The 22,902-nt window shown below is 36.9% G+C and overlaps 2 protein-coding genes across 2 annotated transcripts in view; one reads left to right on the top strand and one right to left on the bottom strand.

The window, feature by feature from the left end:
- The window catches only part of TIMP3 (TIMP metallopeptidase inhibitor 3), a 46,333-nt gene extending 28,288 nt beyond the window's left edge, over nucleotides 1-18,045 (top strand). The window contains exons 2-5 of the mRNA XM_058189705.1: nucleotides 7,687-7,769; nucleotides 11,557-11,668; nucleotides 12,437-12,558; nucleotides 14,363-18,045. Of these exons, the coding sequence (XP_058045688.1) occupies nucleotides 7,687-7,769; nucleotides 11,557-11,668; nucleotides 12,437-12,558; nucleotides 14,363-14,560 (515 nt within the window). The 3' untranslated portion in view covers nucleotides 14,561-18,045. The remainder of the gene's footprint in view (nucleotides 1-7,686; nucleotides 7,770-11,556; nucleotides 11,669-12,436; nucleotides 12,559-14,362) is intronic.
- Nucleotides 1-22,902, bottom strand: part of SYN3 (synapsin III) — a 233,573-nt gene that overhangs the window by 166,808 nt on the left and 43,863 nt on the right. The gene's annotated exons all lie outside the window — the stretch shown is intronic.

Below are 22,902 nucleotides of genomic sequence, written 5' to 3'. Positions count from 1 at the left end.
GAGATAAAGAGAATGTTCAAGGTACATTTTTTCTGGAAAACATATGTGATGATAAAATAACTTTTAGAAATCTTTTTTTATTTGAAATAATTCTGGCTAATGAAATACAGAAATCAGAGCAGTGGATAGAAGAAATCCCAAACCGTAGGCTTTTTACAGCAGATTAGATATCAGTTTAAAATAATGTTGTGCCCCTTATGGGCCACCATGCACAGCTGGTTAGTTATGTTGGCCTGATGGATCATATTATGCACATTAAGTGCATGATCTGCAATATTAGTACACATATGTCAAAGAACTGAATCTTTATAGTTTTTACTTATGCTCCTTCAGATATCCCATAACTCATTTCATAACCTTGCCTTGTACCTGCTGAACATGCACTCCAATAACTTATTTGGTTTTTATATTTAGCAGACATAGGCCATGATTAAGAGCAAAATGTGGACCATCAGGGCTCCTTCACATGTATATATGTATCTATGTCCATATATATGTTTGTAGGTTCTCTTCAAATTATCACTGAATGCATGACTGCTTGTAGATTGTGTCTGGTAGTTGAGATCGCATTACTTGCATAATACATTGATGATAGGAATATATAGTTACATACACTTCTTTCTACAGGATTCTGCTTCATTTAGAATATTTTTTCCCAGTAGCAGATATGGTTTGGCAAATCAGGTTGTGCTAATATATCCATTATTTAAAAGCAAAAGATAACTTTGAAATAAGGACTATTCTGTTCCAGCAATAATCCATGGCTATAAGAGTATTTATAAAAGCCTTATTTGATTCATTTGGCACAGTTGCAAACTAATACGTGTTAGAAATAATAAGGTTAGAAGTGAGGCACATTTTTAAAAATATTCTAAAAAGGATAAAGCAGAAAAGCTCTCAAAGTTACAAATTATCACATACATTGGATGCATCCTCGTTCTTTCAGGCTGCATATGTTTCTTTCAGCCCATCTCAACAGTGGAAAATATGCTCACATAGTGAGCCATATGTAGTAAATTGGAGTAATGTAAATGAGTTTCACCGGTTTTCTTTTTTTGTTGAAGGAAAATGTCACATGCCTACTTTTGAGTCAAAGTGAAATTTAACAAGATAATGTATTTTTCTTGGATAAATATTTTTGTACAGTTAAAATCTCGATCATTGCTATTTACTCAGTATTTGATGAAATACTAAGACAATTTTGGCAGGAAAAGAGAAATGATTAAAACATTTCATTTAACCTTTTTAAAGTTACTGCAAACTCCTCTAAATTGCGCAAATTTGTTTTAACTGTTATTAGTTTAAAGAGTTTAAGGATGTACGAACCTCTCTTGAGAGACTCTACTTTTCTTACAGAAATTCATTACACCGCTCAAATGTTCTGATTTAATATGTACCTGACAAGTTCACTATAAAGTATTATTTTAGATTTATAGCCTGCACTTATTTTGTACTACATTTAATTTGTATTACTCCAAAGTGCTACTGTTTCCCTTTTCTCCACAGTCTTGTGAAGTGCGTTGGGCTGGGAGAGAATGACTAGCTTAGGGGTCGGCAATCTTAAACACTCAAAGAGCCACTTAAACCCGTTTCCTACAGAAAAAAAAAACCCCCACCACAACAGGAGCCACAAAAACCCTTTGGGCGACCATCCTTCTCCCCCCACTTCTCTCGTAACTCCTTGGCTGGCTGTGGCTGAGCCCGGAGCGTTCGCACGCTCAGGGAGACTCCAGCCTGAAGTGGTAGGAAACAAAGGCTGCCTTATGTGTAAATGTGGTGTGAAGGCAGGTACAGGGCAGCTTTTTTTTTTAATTTGCATTTATATCCCGCCCTTCTCCGAAGACTCAAGCCGGCTTACACTGTGTCAAGCAATAGTCTTCATCCATTTGTATATTATATACAAAGTCAACTTTATTGCCCTCAACAATCTGAGTCCTCATTTTACCTACCTTATAAAGGATGGAAGGCTGAGTCAACCTTGGGCCTGGCGGGACTTTAACTTGCAGTAATTGCAAGCAGCTGTGTTAATAACAGACAGACTTAGTCTGCTGAGCCACCAAAGGCCCCTTCTCTCCTGCACTCTCTGGCGACCCTCTTCCCCCTCCTCTCAGGATGCTTGGGACAGCTGTGGTGAGCCGGGAGCATGTGCACATGTGGGGAGACCCTCAAGCAAGTGCCAAAGCTCAGGAAAGGCATGCGTGGATGGGCAGTGGCTCACTTAAGGAGGGTCTCTCCACGTGTGCGCACACTCCCAGCTCAGCCACAGCTGGCCAGGGGGTTACGAGAGGAGGAGGGAGGGGAATGTAGGAGCGAAGCTGCCCTGTACCTGCCTTCACACCACATTTGCGCGTAAGGCAGCCTTCACTTCCTACCGCTTCGGGCTGGAGTCCCAAAAAGAAATAAGAGTGGTGGGGTGAACCAGTGATGGGACAGGGAGTTGCAGGAGAGGGCCTAAAGAGCCGCTTGTGGCTCCGGAGCCGTGGGTTGCTGACCCCTGGACTAGCTCGGCTTTCACACTATAATTCAGTTCCTCCTCATTTCTACTACAGAACATTAACCAGTTTTTAGTTCAGAATCTTAAATCAAATTGCTATCTACTACTTATCTACTACTTATTGATCATATTGGAATTCGACATTAAGCAAATACAAGTAGTAGAACAAAGTAAAACTAGAGTCTTGGACTTTAAGAGAGCTAATTTCAATAAACGTAGAGCTTGAGAAGGATTCAATGGATGAGAATCCTCAGGGGGAAAACAACTCAAGAAGCTTGGGAAATTTTGAAAAATGAGATTATAAAAGCGCAGTCTAACAAAATACCAATGAAGAAGAAAAATAATAGATCACAAAAGAAACCAGCATGGATGCATAAAGAACTATCTGACAAATTGAAAGACAAAAAGGACAAATATAAAAAGTGGAAAGAGGGGCAAATAACTAAGGCAGAATATCAGCAAATAGCCCGAGCCTGTAAAGATGAAGTGAGGAAAGCTAAGGCTCACAATGAACAAAGGCTAGTGACAAAAGTAAAAAATAACAAAAAAAGCTTCTTCCAACATGTTAAAAACAAGAAAAAAGTCAAGGAAACAATTGGCCCATTGCTGGGAGAAAGTGGCAAGAAGATGACAAGCAACAGGGAGAAAGCAGATCTACTTAACTCATATTTTGCATCTGTCTTTACACAAAAGGAAAAAACAATCCAACCTATCAAAAACAGCACTACAAAAAACAGATTAGTTAAAATAGGGAAGAAAATGGTAAGTGAACACCTGTCTACCCTAGACGAGTTCAAATCACCAGGACCGGATGGATTACACCCCAAGGTTCTGAAGGAACTGGCAGACGTGATCTCAGAACCACTGAACTATATCTTTCAAAGATCCTGGAGCACAGGGGAGCTGCCAGAGGACTGGAAAAGAGCTGATGTAGTTCCCATCTTCAAAAAAGGAAAAAAAAACAGATCCAGGAAACTACAGACCTATCAGCCTGACCTCAATACCGGGGAAGATTCTGGAAAAGATAATCAAGCAACGAATCACTGAACAGCTAGAAGCAAAAAAAGTAATAACCAAAAGCCAACATGGGTTTGTCAAAAACAGATCATGCCAGACTAATCTTATTGCATTCTTTGACAAAATGACAAAATTAGTAGACCAGAGGAATGCTGTCGATATAATTTACTTGGACTTCAGTAAAGCATTTGATAAAGTAGACCATAACCTACTACTAGATAAAGTAGAAAAATGTGGGTTAGACAGCATCACCACCAGATGGATTTGTAACTGGCTGACCAACCGCACTCAACGTGTAGTCCTCAACGGAACTACATCCACATGGAGGGAAGTATGCAGTGGAGTACCCCAAGGCTCTGTTTTAGGCCCAGTACTCTTCAACATCTTCATCAATGACTTGGACGAGGGGATAGATGGGGAACTCATCAAATTTGCAGATGACACCAAGCTGGCAGGAATAGCCAACACTCCAGAAGATAGGCTCAAGTTACAGAAAGATCTTGACAGACTTGAACATTGGGCGCTATCTAACAAAATGAAATTCAACAGTGAAAAAAGTAAGGTTCTACATTTAGGCCAAAAAACCAAAATGCACTGGTACCGTATATGTGGTACCTTGCTCAATAGTAGTACCTGTGAGAGGGATCTTGGAGTCCTAGTGGATAACCATTTAGATATGAGCCAGCAGTGTGCAGCAGCTGCTAAAAAAGCCAACACAGTTCTGGGCTGCATAAACAGAGGGATAGAATCAAGATAACGTGAAGTGTTAGTGCCACTTTATAATGCCTTGGTAAGGCCACACTTGGAATACTGCATTCAGTTTTGGTCGCCACGATGTAAAAAAGATGTTGAGACTCTAGAAAGAGTGCAGAGAAGAGCAACAAAGATGATTAGGGGACTGGAGGCTAAAACATATGAAGAACGGTTGCAAGAACTCGGTATGTCTAGTTTAATAAAAAGAAGGATTAGGAGAGATATGATAGCAGTGTTCCAATATCTCAGGGGTTGCCACAAAGGAGTCGGGCTGTTCTCCAAGGCACCTGAGGGTAGAACAAGAAGCAATGGGTGGAAACTGATCAAGGAAAGAAGCAACTTAGAACTAAGGAGAAATTTTCTGATGGTTAGAACAATTAATAATAATTAATAATATTAATAATAATTAATAGGTTCGCCTGGTTCGCCAGTTGCGCCCCTTCCTTGATCGGGATGCCCTATGCACAGTCACTCATGCTCTCGTTACCTCTCGCCTGGATTATTGCAATGCTCTCTACATGGGGCTCTCCTTGAGATACACTCGGAGGCTTCAGTTGGTCCAGAATGCAGCTGCGCGGGTGATAGAGGGAGCTCCACGTAGCTCCCATGTAACACCCCTCCTGCGCAGACTGCACTGGCTACCTATTGCCTTTCGGGTGCATTTCAAGGTTCTGGTTACCACCTTTAAAGCGCTCCATGGCTTGGGGCCTGGGTACTTACGGGACCGCCTGCTGCTACCTCATGCCTCCCACTGACCCGTACGCTCACACAGAGAGGGTCTTCTCAGGGTGCCGTCCGCCAAACAATGTCGGCTGGCGGCCCCCAGGGGAAGATCCTTCTCTGTGGGGGCTCCTACTCTTTGGAATGAACTTCCCCCTGGTTTACGCCAAATATCGGACCTTCGGACCTTTCGCCGTGAACTGAAAACATATTTGTTTGTTTGCGCGGGGCTCTCTTAAATCGTCCAGATTTTAAATTTAAAGTTTTAAAGTTTTAAATTGGGGTTTTTTAGATTTTATATATTTTAAATTTCTTGGCCAAACTGTATAATAAGTTTTTAAATTTATTTTTAATTGTACATTGTTTATTTTTATTATGGCTGTACACCGCCCTGAGTCCTTCGGGAGAAGGGTGGTCTAGAAATCTAATAAAATAAAATAAAATAAAATAAAATAAATAAACTTGCCTGCAGAAGTTGTGAATGCTCCAACACTGGAAATTTTTAAGAAAATGTTGGATAACCATCTGACTGAGATGGTGTAGGGTTTCCTGCCTGGGCAGGAGGTTGGACTAGAAGGCCTCCAAGGTCCCTTCCAACTCTGTTGTTATATTATATTATATTATATTACTTAAAGACTGTTAGTGTGATGGAACGTAGTGTAGGAAGTTAGCACTTACCCCTTTCTTAGGAAAATGAAATATTCTAGGAAATAGTAAAAAGGCAGAATATTGTATTTTCCCTAAGGGAGAAACATGTTTTAAAGACAAAGCAGCTTCCTGCAGCTCCCTGCCCACCCCCACACCTTTGTCAATGGGCCATTAAGGCCTGAGCCAGTCTATTCTACATAACAAAGATCTACCTCCTTCAGGCATAGAAGAGCCATAATAGGAATCCCAAAGCCCCTTTCATTACATCAGCACCCACCCAGCAAGGCTCAACCAAACTTGGACTCAAAGCAGAGTACTAAGTTAGCTAAGACCCCCCCCCCCGCTCCCTGGGAGTCTGACAACCAATCAGGATGCATTTCTTGCCACAGGAGCAGGAAGCAAGTTCAAGGCCCAACAGAGGATTAAAAATCTCGCTCCCTCTCTCACCCATGTGCTTTTTGCCCAGGACCTCAAAACCATGTGGTCCTGTCCACCATTAAACCATCTTTCCAAACAGCCTCCATGTTTCCAGTCTTTCTCCCCACTTGAAACTGAACCCAGGTGGACATTTCTTTCAGCCCAACAGTAGTAAAGATATGGATTTCCAGGAGGAAGGAGATAAATTTCAGAGGAGTAAGAGGCACCACAGACCAGATGCGTAGGAGGAAGAGGTTGAAGACATCCTCTCTTATAGCTCACAGAGAATATTGTAGGTGCGAATAGTAGAGTGCTCAGTCCGGCAAGATAGGCCTAAAGAACTCCACATGGAAGAATCACCGTGTCATTCTTGGTTTTCGGCCTGATAGTCTCTGTGCTTTATATAATGATTCTCTCCTGTCTTTAGCAACATTTAATTTTCAATTCCACTAAAGACCTAAGTTTGCCATTTACTGTACTAGCTGAGCTGAAAAGCCCTTTTGGCAAATATGATGTGTTGAAAGAAAGCACTAAGGAAACATGCTGATACCATGCTTTGTGGCATCTACCCTGTTTTCCCCAAAATAAGACATCCCTTGATAATAAACCCAATCGGGCTTTTGAGTGCATGGCAATAAGGCCAAGCACTTATTTCAGGGTTCAAAAAAATATACGACAGGTTCTTATTTTTGGGGAAACATGGTAGATCAGGGCTATCAAACTCACAGCCCATGGGCCAGATGCCTCATGCGCCGGCCATGCCCATGCCTAGTTTAACAAAGGGGGGAAAAAAGTCCCAATATGACGTCGGAGTTTGACAGCTGTGATCTAGATGATCTCATCTTGGTATATTTATTTACTAGAAGAAGAGGTCACTAGCTATTTCAAGGCTATAGCCACTGAAATTTACACAAAGTGGTAAATTTCATGGACTTATTATTACTATTATAATGGTTGGTTGCATAACCAGATTTGGCATTTTTACCCATCTATTGAGTTTTTCCCAAGGACCTGGGATAGGCAGATGTTCTTGTTTAATAATATTAAAGAAATTGTCACAGGATATACGCTGTTCTAATAAAGCTGCTTTTTGCAATTGAATAACAGTGATTTCAGCAATGCTGATGGTGTTCAAATGGTGCTCCAGATATTTTGTGACTGCACCCAAAGCACCTGTTAATATTTGTCCTCCTTTGCTTTTATTTTGCCACAAGTCACAACTACTTTGCAGGTCTTTATATTTTGTGATTATTTTCTCCAGTTCATTATTTTCTATTTTGCTGTCTCTGGGAACCGCCTGCCCATTATCCAGACTTTTTTTGTCTGTCTTATGAACAGTTGATAAGTCTGGGTTGTTGTGTGCAAAATTCTTGTCTGTTTGAGTACTAAAGTCCTAGAGCAGTTTAACTTCTAATTATTTTTATTATTATAATTATGGTTAGTTATATTATTATTAGCAGTGGTAATATTTCAAATATAAATCAAGCAGTATTTCTACACACTGCATTCTGTAAACTGAAATTTTAAAAGTCTAGCCACTATTCTCTTTCATTTATGCTATTTGAAAATGAGCTATTAGTAAGGATAAATTAGAGAATGAAGATGCTATTTACTTGACCTGTCTTCTTTTATTGCAGTTATCCGGGCCAAGGTAGTGGGCAAGAAACTTATGAAAGATGGACCATTTGGAACAATGCGATACACTGTCAAGCAAATGAAGGTGAGTGAACAGATGCCAGTCATATTTAGTTGAAACAACAAAGTATTTTCATATATCATCAGGGAAGTCATTAGCTCATACATATCCCAAATAATGAATGACTTGGATAATTTTGTGAATAAGCAAAGGTGATTTCCCACATGTAAGCTATTCTTTTTGCTCTATGCAGTGTTGTGCTAGTTTACATATACAAAGAAATATCTAGCTATTTGTGTTAAGTGATTCTTTCCAACTTGACAAATTTTCAGGTGTATAGAAACAAATGTTTTTAATTTGTACTCCTTTAGCAAAATAAGTCTTTTCCACTTATTTGGCCTTAAAAGCAGGAGGAATCTGTCTCTTCCTAAAAGTGAAAAGTAGATAATAATTTTATGGCTAAAAATTACTGATTTAGCACAAAAACTTAAGTATAATCCCCTGATTTCATCTGACTAACAGAAATTAGATGAAAATAGACAAACATTTTTGCAATAAACAGTTGAATATAGAAAGGCAGTATTAGGAGAATATGGGAGTTTGATCTTTTGCCCCTACTCCTTCTGTTTGCATTATATTCCAATAGAAAATATTGGTTTAGGAGAGAAGTAACATCATGACTTTTGTGAAATGGGGCTAGATTAAAGTTTCTTATTACTTGCTATTGTTAACTTGTTTTACCCTGCTCTGCCAAATGGACCAGGTGTGTGTATACAGATGATATATTTACCACTTCCCTCTATAAAATAATTTAAATGGAGCTTAATTTCTTGTTTTTAATCATTTGAAGAGAAAATATTCTTCACAAAGTGCCAGGGCAGCCACAATCTCATCTGTCCCCTTAAGTTCTAAGTCTATAGAATGAACCAGTGGTGAAATGTAAAATTCGTTACTACTGGTTCTGTGGGCATGGTTTGGGGGGGGGAGTAATGTGACTGGGTGGATGTGTCCAACTTTTTTTTTTTACTTTTAAAAGCATTTTTTCTACAGCCTTTTGGCCAAAGAGGTTGTAAAAAAAATGCTTTTAAAAGGCTCCTCTGACGATCTAGCTAAGTTGCCTGATCCTCAGAGGCTTTTCTTTTCTTTTAAAAGCATTTTTTTTTTTGCCTTTAAAAGAAAAGAAAAGCCTCTGGCAATCAGGCAACTCAGCTGGGATCGCCAGAGCCTTTTAAAAGCATTTTTTACAACCTCTTCGGACAAAGAGATTGTAGAAAAAATGCTTTTAAAAGGCTCTGATAATCCCAGCTGAGCCGCCCAATCATCAGAGTCTTTTTTTTACTTTTAAAAGCATTTTTTTGGCTGAAGAAAAAATGCTTTTAAAAGTGAAAATAAAAACAACCTCTGATGATTGCATGGCTCAGCTAGGCATTGGGAGGGGGGCAAGGGTTTTTGCTATCAGTTCTCTGAACCACGTGCCGCCATCGCTACTGGATCGAGAGATCTGGTCCGAACCGGGAGCATTTCACCCCTGGAATGAACTAATGGCTAAATGTACCCTGCAGTCATTGTAGAAATTATATTAAAAGGCATTTAGGTTTCCCAGTAGGAGATAGGATAAAAATAACTAATAAAAAAACACGTTTTCCTAATACTCATATACTCAACAGATTGGATAAGTATAGTAGTGATATTAAGAGAGAGTAGAAAAGGTTTGGTAGGTTGAGGAAATTTCACCAATTAGCTGTAGGCAACATCCTGAAAGCAGAAAGATTTTACACAGAAGAAAAGACATATTAGCTGGTGGGATTCTTGGTGCTTGGTTGTTTTCTTGCAGACATTTCACTACTAGCACTGATGATGTTACCTAGTTGGGTAAAGAAACATCTACAAGAAAACTTGGTATTCTCTACAAGATTAGAGAATACCAAGGACTCCACAATTCAAATCTGAGCAACAAATATTCTTTTCTATTGATATATTAGTTTAATGCAAGGGATCTTTTCTTAATTTATTGCTTGACTTTATACATTTGGTGCAACTAACCAACTCCCTAGTGGAGCAAGTACCACATTTACTGAGGCAGGACAGGGACGTTAAAATGACAGCTCTTTCATGCATAGTGTTCCTTCATACAACCTGCCTCCTACCGTTAGATTTTATAGAGATTGTATTCCTTGACTAGGTTGCCTTATAATGTTTCAATTTTAAAAGAGCTGATTCTACATAATAAAATAAACTTCATTATCATACTCTGAGGGTCAAAGTAGATGTTCTACAATTAAATGTATATTTCAGTATACTCTAGATCACAATTTATGGAAATGTATTAAAACAAATGACTGATGTGTTCATCACATGTTATTTCATTAAGAAATATTGCTTAGTTTGTGACAGTGTGATGGAGTGGTTAGGGAGATAGAATGGGATAAGGAATTTCAGTTCTATTTTCAACCATAGCAACACAATAGTAATTTCAAGCCAGTCACTAACTCCCAGAATATCATACCTCATAGGATTGTTGTGAGAATAAATGTTGAGGAAATATTATTATTTATCCTGTTTTAGACAGTTGTAGCATTGATCAGTATAACAAACAAATGAATCTAAAATTATAAAATAAGCTCTGAAACTCTTAACTTTTTTGGCAGAATGAGTTAACAAGTGTCCCATTTGTTTTTTTGTTTTTGTTTTCCAACAAGTCTGATCGTGAGAAACCTACGTGAAGCTTCTTGTGTACAGTTTAGAAATAATTGGACCTGCTTGAAGCATGGTTAGATTTCACTTGCTCATTCTGAAGGGGAAAAAAACTTTTCTCCTCCTTCATGTTGGCTTTTTTCTGTACTCCCAGCGTAATAAACAGACTTCACTTGAACCTGTTGCTCTGGACATTCCTTTGTTAACTGACCTCTTATGTAATGTTAAAAATCTGCTCTGGTTTATTTTTCTTGGCTGTTACATCTCAGTCATAAGACTAGTTTAATGTCTTTAGAAGAATGAGGATTAAAAAAATAATAGTCTTTGGCAATGATTGTAGAAACCTGAAACATATTACACAAAGTAATTTAGTGATTGAGCAAAATAGCCGCTTGCCTGCCTCCTAATAACAGTAATTCTCTTTATTGTCTGTTCATCTTAGTATAAAGGCTGTGAGCAAGCAGAGATGGTTTTACAGGCCATTACAAACCAGTGTTGACATTCCTCCTTACCCTTGAGTAGAATTTTACCCTGTAAGGACAGATCCTGTGAGTAGCAATGCCACCTTGATTGCCCTAACAAAAATCCGAACCTGTGAGAACCCCGTTTAAATATATCTGAGAATGGAACAGGTTCCACAAGATTCTGCTCAAGGCTAATAAAAGTTGTCTGCTATTCTATATCTTTTGAAGAATCAAGGTTCTGGGGTGGTTTTTTTTGTTTTTTTTTGGAAGACTTTACAAATTTTTCTAGAACAAGAGAAAGCTAGATGAAACAGACTGTTTTTGAATGGAGTCAGGATATGTGTACTCTACAATTCTAACCCGTTTATCTTAGCGATGCTTCTTGGGATATTGGAAACTGTAGGCCAGAATTCTGAGCTCATCAGAGCTCAGCATTCTTCCTAATATAAAGGCAGATGAGACCGTAGCTGGATAATGGAAAAAGTGAGGGGTTTGGGGCAGGGGTTGGTCTTTTACTACCGATTCGCAGTATTAGTAGCTTCTGCGCAAAAGCTTCCTGATGATGTCGGGGTCGGTGGGCAGAGCCTACCCCCGTTTTTACTACCAGTTCGCAAGAACCGATCCAAACCGGGGGCAACCCACCACTGGTTTGGGAGTTTATTAGTTTTGGTTGTACCGCATTTCATTCTTGTGTGTTTGCTCTCTTTTTGTAGATGTACAGAGGTTTTGACAAGATGCCACAGGTTCAATACATCTACACTGAGGCCTCTGAAAGTCTTTGTGGCGTCAAGTTGGAGGTCAACAAGTATCAGTATATGATTACAGGTAAAAACATAACAAATTTTCTGCTATGGTAAGCTTACAGGCTGTATCAGTTTCAGCTATTTTTAGAGGCTGAAGTTTATTTATTTATTTATTTTATTTATAATTACATTTCTATACCGCACCATCTTCCGAAGGACTGTGCGGTTTACAGCCAAGTTCAGCCAAGTTTACAGCCAAGTTCAGCATTGGTGGATGCAATTTACAAGTATTTATTTCAGTCATTATATTGAAGTCTGTTGTCATGCATACATTAGTGTCTTTTTCACAAATACGGTCAGATTTTAAACTTGAAATCCTAAAAATAATTTATGTATATTATCAAGAAACTGTTTTAAAGGGTGTGTCTTTAAGGCTTTTTAAAAACCCAGTAAATATTAGGACTTACAATTCAGCTGGATATGCATTCCAAATAAATGAGGCAGCATATTTTAACCTCCTCTTAATTACAGGTTAAGATATCTTCTTTCCCTGAGATTTTTTTAAACAACATAAGTATTATTTTTCTCTCATACTGATGATGATTGGGTCTTTGTTTTTAATGTAATTTATCTGCTTAATTGGCTTTGATTAGAGTTGTATCAGTAAAATACTCCCTATGACAAATTATTTAATTGCTCTTTCTAAACTTACTATATTTGGAAACGTTGGGAAATTTTGCATTAGAAAAGCATAGTCTTTAAGTTCTTTTTCTCCCAATAAATTAAGAAATTATCTTGAGCTCTCAAATGAATGACACTGGAATGAATAATTTCTGCCTGTGTTTTGTAGGTCGAGTTTATGATGGAAAAGTTTATACTGGACTGTGTAATCTGAATGAAAAGTGGGATCGATTAACCTTGTCTCAGCGCAAAGGACTAAACCATCGTTACCATCTAGGTTGTGGCTGCAAGGTAGGAGATGTCTCTGCCAACCTGATACGTTTGAAATGTTTATTATTTATTTAATCAAGGTGTATATAGTTGGATAGTTGACACATACTTCAGGGTGCCATTCATCATTAATAAACAATTCAGTTCAATAAAAAATACAGTAAAACAAATAGTAAACATAATCCCAAACAGAAACACATAAAATGCTGTGAAAAAAATCACCCTAAGCTCATACCACTCCTGGATATAATGCCAGGGAGAAAAAAAATAGCACTTTAATACCTTTCAAAAGGAAGATAGGAGCAGGTCCAACCAAATTTTGGGTGAGGGGGATACTCTTATTAAGAATAATAGAATAGAGTAGAGTAGAGTAGAGTAGAATAGAATATTGTCCAAATGTGATTGGAGACACAAGGAATTTGTCTTGGTTCATATGCTCTCAGTGTACATAAAAGAAAAGAAAAGATCATCAAGAATTCTAAGGTACAACACTTAATGATAGTCATAGGGTACAAACAAGCAATCAGGAACCAATCAGTGTCAATATAAATAGTAAGAATACAAGCACCAAAGTTACAGTCATACAGTCATAAATGGAAGGAGAGTAAGGAGTAAGAGAAACAACAGAAAAGGCCTGTCTCCTGGGTTCAACTAGATGATGTTGCCAAATAATGAGACCGAGATAATGTCTTTCTTGTCAGGCTGTGCAGGAATGATTAGGGATAGATGATTGTGAATGTAACTTGGCTCTGTGCCATGAAGGGCTTTATAAGAAAGAACTGACACCTAGAAGCACAATGGTAAACACTGCAGTTTGTTAAGTAGAGATGCTACATGGATGTGCTGAGGTATATCAGTAACTACCATGCTTCTGCTCTCTGGACCAGTCGAAGCTTTTGAATGTCCATCTAAGCATGGCCTCATATGTAGAGCATATTGAGGTAGTCTAATTGTGAGATGAACAATGCACATGTGAGGATAAACAGGTACTCCTAACAAAAACTGTTGCATAAAATGGAGTTGTGGAGTGTCCCTTTGCACTACAACTGCCATCTGCTCTTCATGCAGGTGCTGTGAGTCTAGAAGTACATCCAAGTTACTCACTGTTTAGGGTACTGCAACCGTATCCAGAATCAAAGATTGAGCGATGTCTAGTCCTGTGTCAATGGATGACCTCACCAAGTGATTTCATGTAGATGTTAAGCAGAAATGAGGAAATAACTACTGCTTGAGACATCTCACAAAGTAACAGCCATATGATGAATGAAGGCAAATATATATGTCCCAGGATAATGTTGCTGAATCCAATCTGGTTTGCTCACCGTGATTGACCCAGATTGGATCCAGGGTGCATATTGGTTAATTCTGCTTCTCTACAGAACTGTAAACTCCCTAAACTGCAAAACCCATCACTAGCACTAAGGAGATTTTGATGAGGACTAATTCTTCTGTACTTTTATTGTATTCATTTATTCGAAGACAGCTGCAATCATATGAATTGGCTGAATAGCAATAACACTTAGACTTATATACCGCTTCACAGTGCTTTACATTCCACTCTAAGCGGTTTACAGAGTCAGCATATTGTCCCCAACAATCTGGATCCTCATTTTATCAAACTCAGAAGGATGGAAGGCTGAGTCAACCTTGATCCGATGAGAATCGAACTGCTGACAGCTGGCAGTAGCAGAATACAACAATACTGCATTCTAACCACTGCCCCACCACAGTTCAGAAGATACATATGAGCACAAAAGTTAACTATAGAGTCTTAAAGCGTCTGATTAATTCAACAGCTTTCATTTGTTTTGTTTTGTAATTTCAGATTAAGCCCTGCTACTATCTTCCTTGCTTTGTGACCTCCAAGAATGAATGTCTCTGGACAGACATGCTTTCCAGCTTTGGTCAACCAGGGTACCAGTCAAAGCATTATGCTTGCATCAAACACAAAGATGGCTACTGCAGCTGGTATAGAGGATGGGCACCTCCTGATAAAACCATCATCAATGCAACTGACCCCTGAAATTCCACTTGTCTTTCTTTCCTGTTCTTTTCTTCCCATGTGGCTGAGCATTCTTTGGACACTAACGCATATTTGATCATGATGGCAACTATGATATTAGTGCCTGTTTCTTGCAATTTTTAGCACTTCGAACTGTTGTGATTTTTAAATCTATGCTGTCTTAACTCTTTTTTAAAATTATCTTTTAAAAAATTGCTCTCATCCCATGTTGATCAAATATTTATCTGGTGTGTGAACAGAAGTTCCCAGATGATCAAGGGAGCTTTTGCTTAAAGTTTTTATAGCACTATACATATAGCAATATATATTTTTGTAGGAAAACACAAATCTCAAAAACTTCCTGATTAAAATTCTATTCCCTCCTCTTCATTTTCTGTGCTGCTGTTTTATTCTCACATTCAGTTCTCAGAGCAGGTAGCTAGGAACGCAGCCAGTTGGGATTAATCACCCATTATGTGAGCCACATAATGAAGGGATGCAAAGATCATGCTTATATAGAATGGAATATGGAGTATCTGGTAAAATTCCTTTGCATGAATTTAAAAGTGTGCATACTTCAAAATGCCTGTCCATTCCAATATGAATGTAGAAATTTCATGGAAGTTCTAGGTTTGCATAAAAAATAAATTTCTTTTTAAAAAATCAAAATCAAATAAAATGAAGCTAATACATCTTCTAAATACAAATGTGGAACAAACTTGTTGAGAACCAAATCAACACCAGATATTTTTGTGGCTTTGATGTGGATGTAAAACTGCTTCTTCAATATTTGTTTTACACACAACTTTCCCAGAATGTTGTGGAGAGGGGACAAAGTTGGAGCACAGGAGGAAAGAAACAACCCTCCCTGGAACATATTGATGTAAGAAACCAGCTGCCCAAACACTGCTTTTGCTGAACAAAAATGTATATAGATATAATGATATAAGCTATTTTTGACAGGACATGATTCTATTTCATGCTATAAGTAATAAAAAGTTTCATGCTTTTGTTTCAAAAGAGCAACCATTCACATTCCAAGTCATTAGTTACTATTTTGTTTTTTTTTTAGTTCGAAAGCTACTGGAGTCCCAGTAATTTCTAAAGCAGTGATAATAATCTGTTTTTATTCCCTTCCCTGTATGCTTGTTTTCCTTCTTGCCATCAGAATAAGGGCCAATGCAAACAATTGTTCTAAGACTGAAATATTTCCATGATCCCCTGTCCCCTTCCCTTAAAAATATACAATAGAATGGTGTCGTAAAAGTGCCTTACTATTGTATGAATCCTGGTTCAGCCTGTACTTTGAAAAGCATTTAATTTTTTTCATAGTTTTTCATGTTGCGGTATTTTGTAAATTCTGTTATATAGGAATCTTTTCATAATACTTTATTCTCCTGTGAATATTGGCAAGGCAGTGAAAGATCTCTTCTTCGTAATATTTTCCTATTCATTAATAGTGTGTTTATCAGTAGGCACAGTGAAAATAGAGAAGACGGGCAGGGAATATATTAAAACCTACTTTTCCAGCCTTTAATGTAATTCTTAAAGAACTAGATCTATTAACTAAAATAATATTTTTAGGGAGATTATTATGTATTCCGCTGTTAACTACAGTTAAACAACCCTATGGATTGGGCTCACTATGCTTTCTAGAAGTAAGGAACTGGCTATTCTGCTTTCACTACAGTCTTTATTACTATTATGAAAAGGTGTAATATAAAAATCTTTTAAAAATAATTTAAGAGCGAAGTTTCTATTGGGGTTGGCAACTGCATAATTTACTGAGACCGTAGAATGGGGTGAAGGTTAATACACTTATTACAAGCACATGTTCTGTCCTTTTGTGCTGTTATAATTTGTCTTAACATTATTTTCTGTCTTCAATTCATTCCTCCTAAAAAACAGAGCTGCCATAAGTTCAAAATTGTTCTATAATATAATCAAAAAATATACCTAATTTTTCCCTCAGTTGAACTGAATACGTTTTTGTAACAAAGAGGGCTTAATATTATCGATAGAGCTTCCACAGCCCAAAAGAGATGGCTGAGCAGGAATGAGGACATACAAACACACAAATCTATCACTACCTGACTACAGATCCATATACCACATATGGTTTCAGAAAAGTATCTGCTATATTTTCCACAACAGTATTTTTATGGTTATAAAGTACAGTGTAAATGTTGCTAATAAGTTGTTTCCATAAAAAAAGACTAATTTATATTGCAATCAGCCAAAATCATAAAAGCCAGCAATATAAATTGACCCATTTCTAGACACAAACTTGATTTAAGCTCAGACCTTAAAGGCAAGAAGAAAGCAACTGTATCAGATTTTGATCTCTCCTTTCACTGAATGGCAGCTCCAGATTGTTATTTTCACTTATTAAGGTCATACCTGAATCACCATAATACTGCAGTCAAAAAATGGTGAAAATCTCTCTTATGCTAAGAAAAAACATGTTCTTATTCAAGTTGTAATGTATCTCTGTATTTGTAAGAAATAAAATAGCATACCCATCCAATAAAATATATGTCTTTATGTAGGTGTTCTATTGTACACCACAGAACATAGTTATTTGAGGAAGAGTGATAGCTCAATCAACAATCCTCTCCTACAGGGTGGCTTGGTTCTTGGTTTTGTTTTAATAAGGAGGCAAAAAGAGGGGAAAACCAAGCAAAAAATACATTTCTTTTGGGGTGCCTTCAAACTTTTCAGTGCTGAAACTTACTTTACAGTATTTTTTTAAAAAAAGAAAAGCAAGCCATCCAAAGTTTGGTACAAGATGGGTGGCTATATAAATGTTTTAAGCAAACAAATAAAACATGAGACCTGTTGTTATTCCATTGTACAGACTGTAATGTGAGATTTGAAATGGTAGTCTGATGTTTATCCAGTACACTTATCAGCAAGATGCCCTGAGTGCTTAGTTTTGTATTTGAAGTATGGGCCTGAGCCATTCTTGTTAAAGTCAACTGGTGTCTTTCCACTGATTCCAGAAGCTATAAGACCTGATATGTCCAATTATGAACTCATCTGCAAGGGACTCAATTTAGCATATCTTTTTTTTCTTCAGAAGGGAGTTGCATTAAATTTGACAGAGGTTATTCTCAGGAAAAGATGCATATGACCGCAGAATTAGGATGTAATTCCATTTACATCTTAATAATAAACCCTACTGATTCCAACTCTTTTTTTGTTTTTGTTTTTTGTAGAAACAGGCCTAGGACCAAGATGTAAAGAATCGTTTTATTTTTTGCATTACCATTGTTAGCAATCATGAACATTAGAATGGAAATAAATGCAATCTAGGAGAAAGCTCCACCCCAAAAGGAATGTACTTTTTGCTTAGTTTAGTAGCACTGTTTACAGTTTTCCTCCTTGTTTTGTTATTTATAAATTTTATATTCATTGAATGTATATTGTCTTTTAAGGTGGTAATGTTCACTTTTTATAGTGTACTTTTATTCTAAATAATAAAGTGTTTTATTTCTTACCACAGATATTCTATCATCTCTATTGTAACTCATTTTGCCCTATAAAAAGGTATCCAACTGCCAATATTGTTGGCAACAAGCACACTGCCAATAAGCATCTGATAGTCTTTTTTTTACAGGCAAATTTTGTCTATGTTTGTCATATTTAAGTTGAACACATGTACACAAATAACCAAATGCCAATAAATCACCAACCTAAATTGTTCCCAGCTTTCACATTTACACATCATTAGCACTATTTGTGTGAAATAGATAGTATATGCACAATCCATATTATCTACCTACAAAATGAAATACTGTAAGACAACTAAAAAACAATAATGTCTGGTAGATATACTGTTGCAAGCAGTCTTTTATCTGGCAATCTGGATAAATAGAACTATCCTCTCCACACTCAAGTTTCTTATCAACCCAACTGTTAGTAGCAAGGTTGTGATACATATCTTGCTCAATAGGCTCAGGTAGGCTACATAAAGCATCCTAACCCTTTAACATTTTAACTGATGTCACTTAAAATCAGGTATTTTATTCTGATCGCAAAAAAAACCCTAGTACAGGCGTTCATTCAGCTCAAAGCATTCAAAATCATGTTTTAAGGATGGGACATTTCAGACTGAAAAATTTTGCATATTCCTGGCCAAAACAATATATGATGGATCAATCTTTGAAATTTTATTTATTTTGTTTTATTTTTTTATTAATTTTATTTATTTTTAATAAATTTTATTTATCACTCTTGTAGATGCTAACATAAAGTTTCTACACAGGAAAAAAAATGGCTTGAGAAAATATGGCCCTCACAATTCCCCAAATCATGATTAGCCATGATGTAAGTTTACCAGCATTTAAATACTAAAGGTTTCCTATCTCCTAATTAAAGAGTGAGTGCATTTGCGTGTATGCGCACGCATATGCAGGAACCCACAAAATGCAATGTGTGCGCGGCCCCACAGCCCCCACCGCATCACGGATCTATGCAGTATTATGCCTACAATATGACAAACAAGTTTTTCTCGTTTAAAAAGTAGAAACTTCCTATTTAGGAAAGAAATTGGAAGGTTTTCTGGTAAACTACTGTTCTGGTATTTGCCTTATTCAGAGTTACTGAAAAATTATAGCTATTTAAAACAAATTCTTGAAAGTTACTTTAGTACAGTATATCACAGACTGAAATTCCCCTCTGATCGTAATCTACAAAGATGTATGTATCCTAAATTAAACCATTTCCCTAACGTAGCACTGACGGAATCAGTGTGTAAGTTTTCTGGATTTGTATTCCTGGAATTTACAAGGGCAAATTATGAATGGACTCAAGCAATAAAGGAAGGAAGTCCTGGAACAATGTAGAAAACACAAATAAATAATTCCAAAGAAGGAACATTTTTATACACAAGTTTTTTTTAAATGTCTTTTTGTTTCATTGCATGTTATTTTCCTTATTGAGATGTAAATAGAAAACATATTTTGCTTCTTGAATAAGGGTATACATTTCATTGCCTAGAGATGCCCCATTCCGAAATATTCATATTTTATATGAATCCACCTAAATATATGTAGGTGGATTTGACAACCCTTTGGTGTTTTAGAGTTTGAATTTATATTTTCTAAGTATAGACAATAGATTTTTGTTGAAGATTTAAAATAAAACATTTAATATTTTTGATATAGTGTTTTAATCTTAAATATACTGATGTTAAAACATACTCATATGGGCAACTATGAGCTAGGTGGAAAAAAGATCAGAAAATTTGTATCATGCAGAATGAAGAAAACTTGGTAAAACAAATTAGAAATCAAACCCAGGTGCATATAAAGAGATTGTATAATGTGTTGATAGAAATAAATTCTGAAAAGGATTTAATAAAGGATTGTATGATAAAATGGGCACAAAATATTCAGGAACCAATATTTCTGGAAACTTGGGAAAAAATCTGAGTTAGAAATGTTAAGTTTACGCAAGCACAGAATTTAAGGGAAAATTTTTATAAAATGTTTTATAGGTGGCATTTAGACCCTAAGAAATTATCATGTATGTATCCAGATATGCAAGCAAAATGTTGGAGATGTAATTGTGATGATGCTACATATTTTCATATTTGGTGGACTTGTAAAAAGATTAAGGCTTTTTGGATAAGGATCTGGTGGATCATACAAAATGTTTTGAAAAAGAAGATAAAGTTCCTACCGCAATTTTTTTTTACTGGGAATTATTACGGACTGTACAGTAATTGAGACTAAGTTGATTCTAAATTTAATAACAGCGGCAAGACTATTGATAGGACAATACTGGAAGAAAAAAGAGTTACCAACAATAGAAGAATGGATATTGAAAGTTGCTAATTTGGCTGAGATGGCCAAAATCTCAGCTTTTTTGAAAGACAGAAAAATATCTAACTGAATGGAAAAAATGGATTGAATATAGGCAAAATAGATATCAGATTAAGAGATATCAGATTGCCTTTGAATGATTAGGATGTATTTATCTCTGATTTGTATGGGAGAAGTTAGGATTTGAGAAGAAGGGGAGGACTATAATTTGTGTTAGGGAAAATTTAGCGTATCATTGTTTTTTGGGTTTTTTTGAACTATACCTTGTGTTTGCTCTGGGAAGTCGGGGAGGGGGAGGGGATGGAGGGGGGAGGAGGGAAAAAGGGGGGTAAAAAAAATTTGTAAAAACTTTTTCAATAAAAAAAACATACTCTTTCATATCTAGGGAACATGACAGTCAATTTAAGAGAATTTGGAGATAGCAGGAAATAATTGGGAGGGTTAAGATTTCCACAGGGAATTCAAAAACAAGCAAGCTCCCCTTGTATATTCATCATGACATCTCATCCATGCATAAAAGGGGCAGAGCCTGCTCTGTTCAGTTACAATTCTTTTGTTATTTTAATGAAATTGGATTCTCTGGAAGCCACTGGGGAGGGTAAGAAAAATTACATAAATATTTCCAATACTCAGTCCTTCCATTCTTGCACCATGTAATATTACTAATATTATCTACCCATGCCTATTACTTATTTTGAGCAACATGGTGATACAAACTGATAATAGCTATCAGTCAACACAAAAGAGATGAGATGAAATACGGCTTCTCATAATGTTGCTGATTGTTATGCCTAACTCTATAGAATGAGTAAAATAACCTTACAAAGATTTTGATACATTCTCAATCTCTTTAATAACATACTAGACAATGACCTGTTAGGTCACTGTTTCAAAGACATTTCTTTACCTATACCAGGGGTGTCCAACTCGATTTAATTGAGGGCCACATCAGGGTTGTATTTGACCTCAGGGGGGCAGGGGGGGCATGACCAGTTTGATGTCATTCGTGTTGGGGATGCCTGTGGTGGCCCGAAAATGGCACCAAAAATGTCAGCGAAAATGGGCTTCCGTTTTTGCTCCGTTTTTCCTGGCAGAGGCACTGTGGGCTGGTCCTTTGCTGTTTCCAAGGTGGCCCCGCAGCTCTAAACACCCCACAGGCTGGATCCAGCACCTAGGCCTTGAGTTTGACACCCCTGACCTACACTGACTGATTATAGGAGGGAAAAAATGTGGAAGAATCAGGAGCAACTTTCAACTTCCTGGGAGCAATTTATGGGAATACTTTGGACCTTCCCGCTGCTTCCCCATTTGCAGGAAAAGTCACAAATGGCTATAATGTGGTTCACTGTTATACAATTGCAAACTGGGCATTTGAGCATCCAGATAGCAACCATGTGATCATAGTGCTGCAACAATGGCTGCAATTTCATGAACTAGTTGCAGGTGCCCCTCATTCAAGTGCTGTTGTAATTTTGAATGCTGTTTAAACAGGTGATCAAAAGTTAAGGAATACCTGTAAAGAACTCATTTTTGTATAATGAGAAAAGAAAGCTGGACTTTGAAAATAATTTTGTAAAAGGAGCCAGTGAGTGACAATTTTCAATTTTGCTTCAATGAATAATATAGATATTGCAGTGTTACAACTTTAAGTATATTATAAAGTTATCCTGTACTTTAGTGCCTTGTGTCAACTCTAGAAATGACTCTAACTCTAGCTGAAACCATATTTTTCTTGCTACATTTCTTATTTTATTTTATTTATTTATTTATTTATTTATTTATTTTGTCACAACAATATATGTAACTATCATACAGAAAGGTTATATAGTATATAAAGGTATAGAAGAAAAGAAAAACAATATGACAGGAACGGTAGGCACGTTTGTGCGCTTATGCACGCCCCTTATGGTCCTCTTAGGAATGGGGTGAGGTCAATAGTAGAAAGTTTTTGGTTAAAGCTTTTAGGATTATGAGAAGAGACCACAGAGTCAGGTAAAGTATTCCAAGCACTGATGATTCTGTTACAGAAGTCATATTTTCTGCAATCTAGATTAAAGCGGTTGACATTAAGTTTAAATCTATTGGTTGCTCTTGTATTATTGCAATTAAAGCTGAAGTAGTCTTTAACAAGAAGAACATTACAATAGATGATTCTATGAGTTAAACTTAGGTCTTGTCGAAGGCAACGGAGTTCCAAGTTTTCCAAGCCCAGGATTTCAAGTCTAATGGGATAAGGTATTTTGTTGTTTTCAGATGAATGGAGAACTCTTCTTGTAAAATATTTCTGGACACGTTCAATTGTATTGATGTCAGAGATATGGTGAGGGTTCCAAACAGGTGAGCTGTATTCTAGAATTGGTCTAGCAAATGTTTTATATGCTCTGGTTGGTAGTGTAGTGTTTTTGGAAAAGAAGCTACACAAGATTAGGTTTACAACTCTTAGAGCCTTTTTTGCTATGTATTTGCAGTGGGCTTTGGAACTTAGATCATTTGACATGAAAACTCCAAGGTCTTTAACGGGATGGGGGTCATCTT

The sequence above is a fragment of the Ahaetulla prasina genome, chromosome 7 (assembly GCF_028640845.1).
Source record: "Ahaetulla prasina isolate Xishuangbanna chromosome 7, ASM2864084v1, whole genome shotgun sequence".
Taxonomy (NCBI): domain Eukaryota; kingdom Metazoa; phylum Chordata; class Lepidosauria; order Squamata; family Colubridae; genus Ahaetulla; species Ahaetulla prasina.
This window is presented reverse-complemented; position numbering and strand designations above follow the sequence as displayed.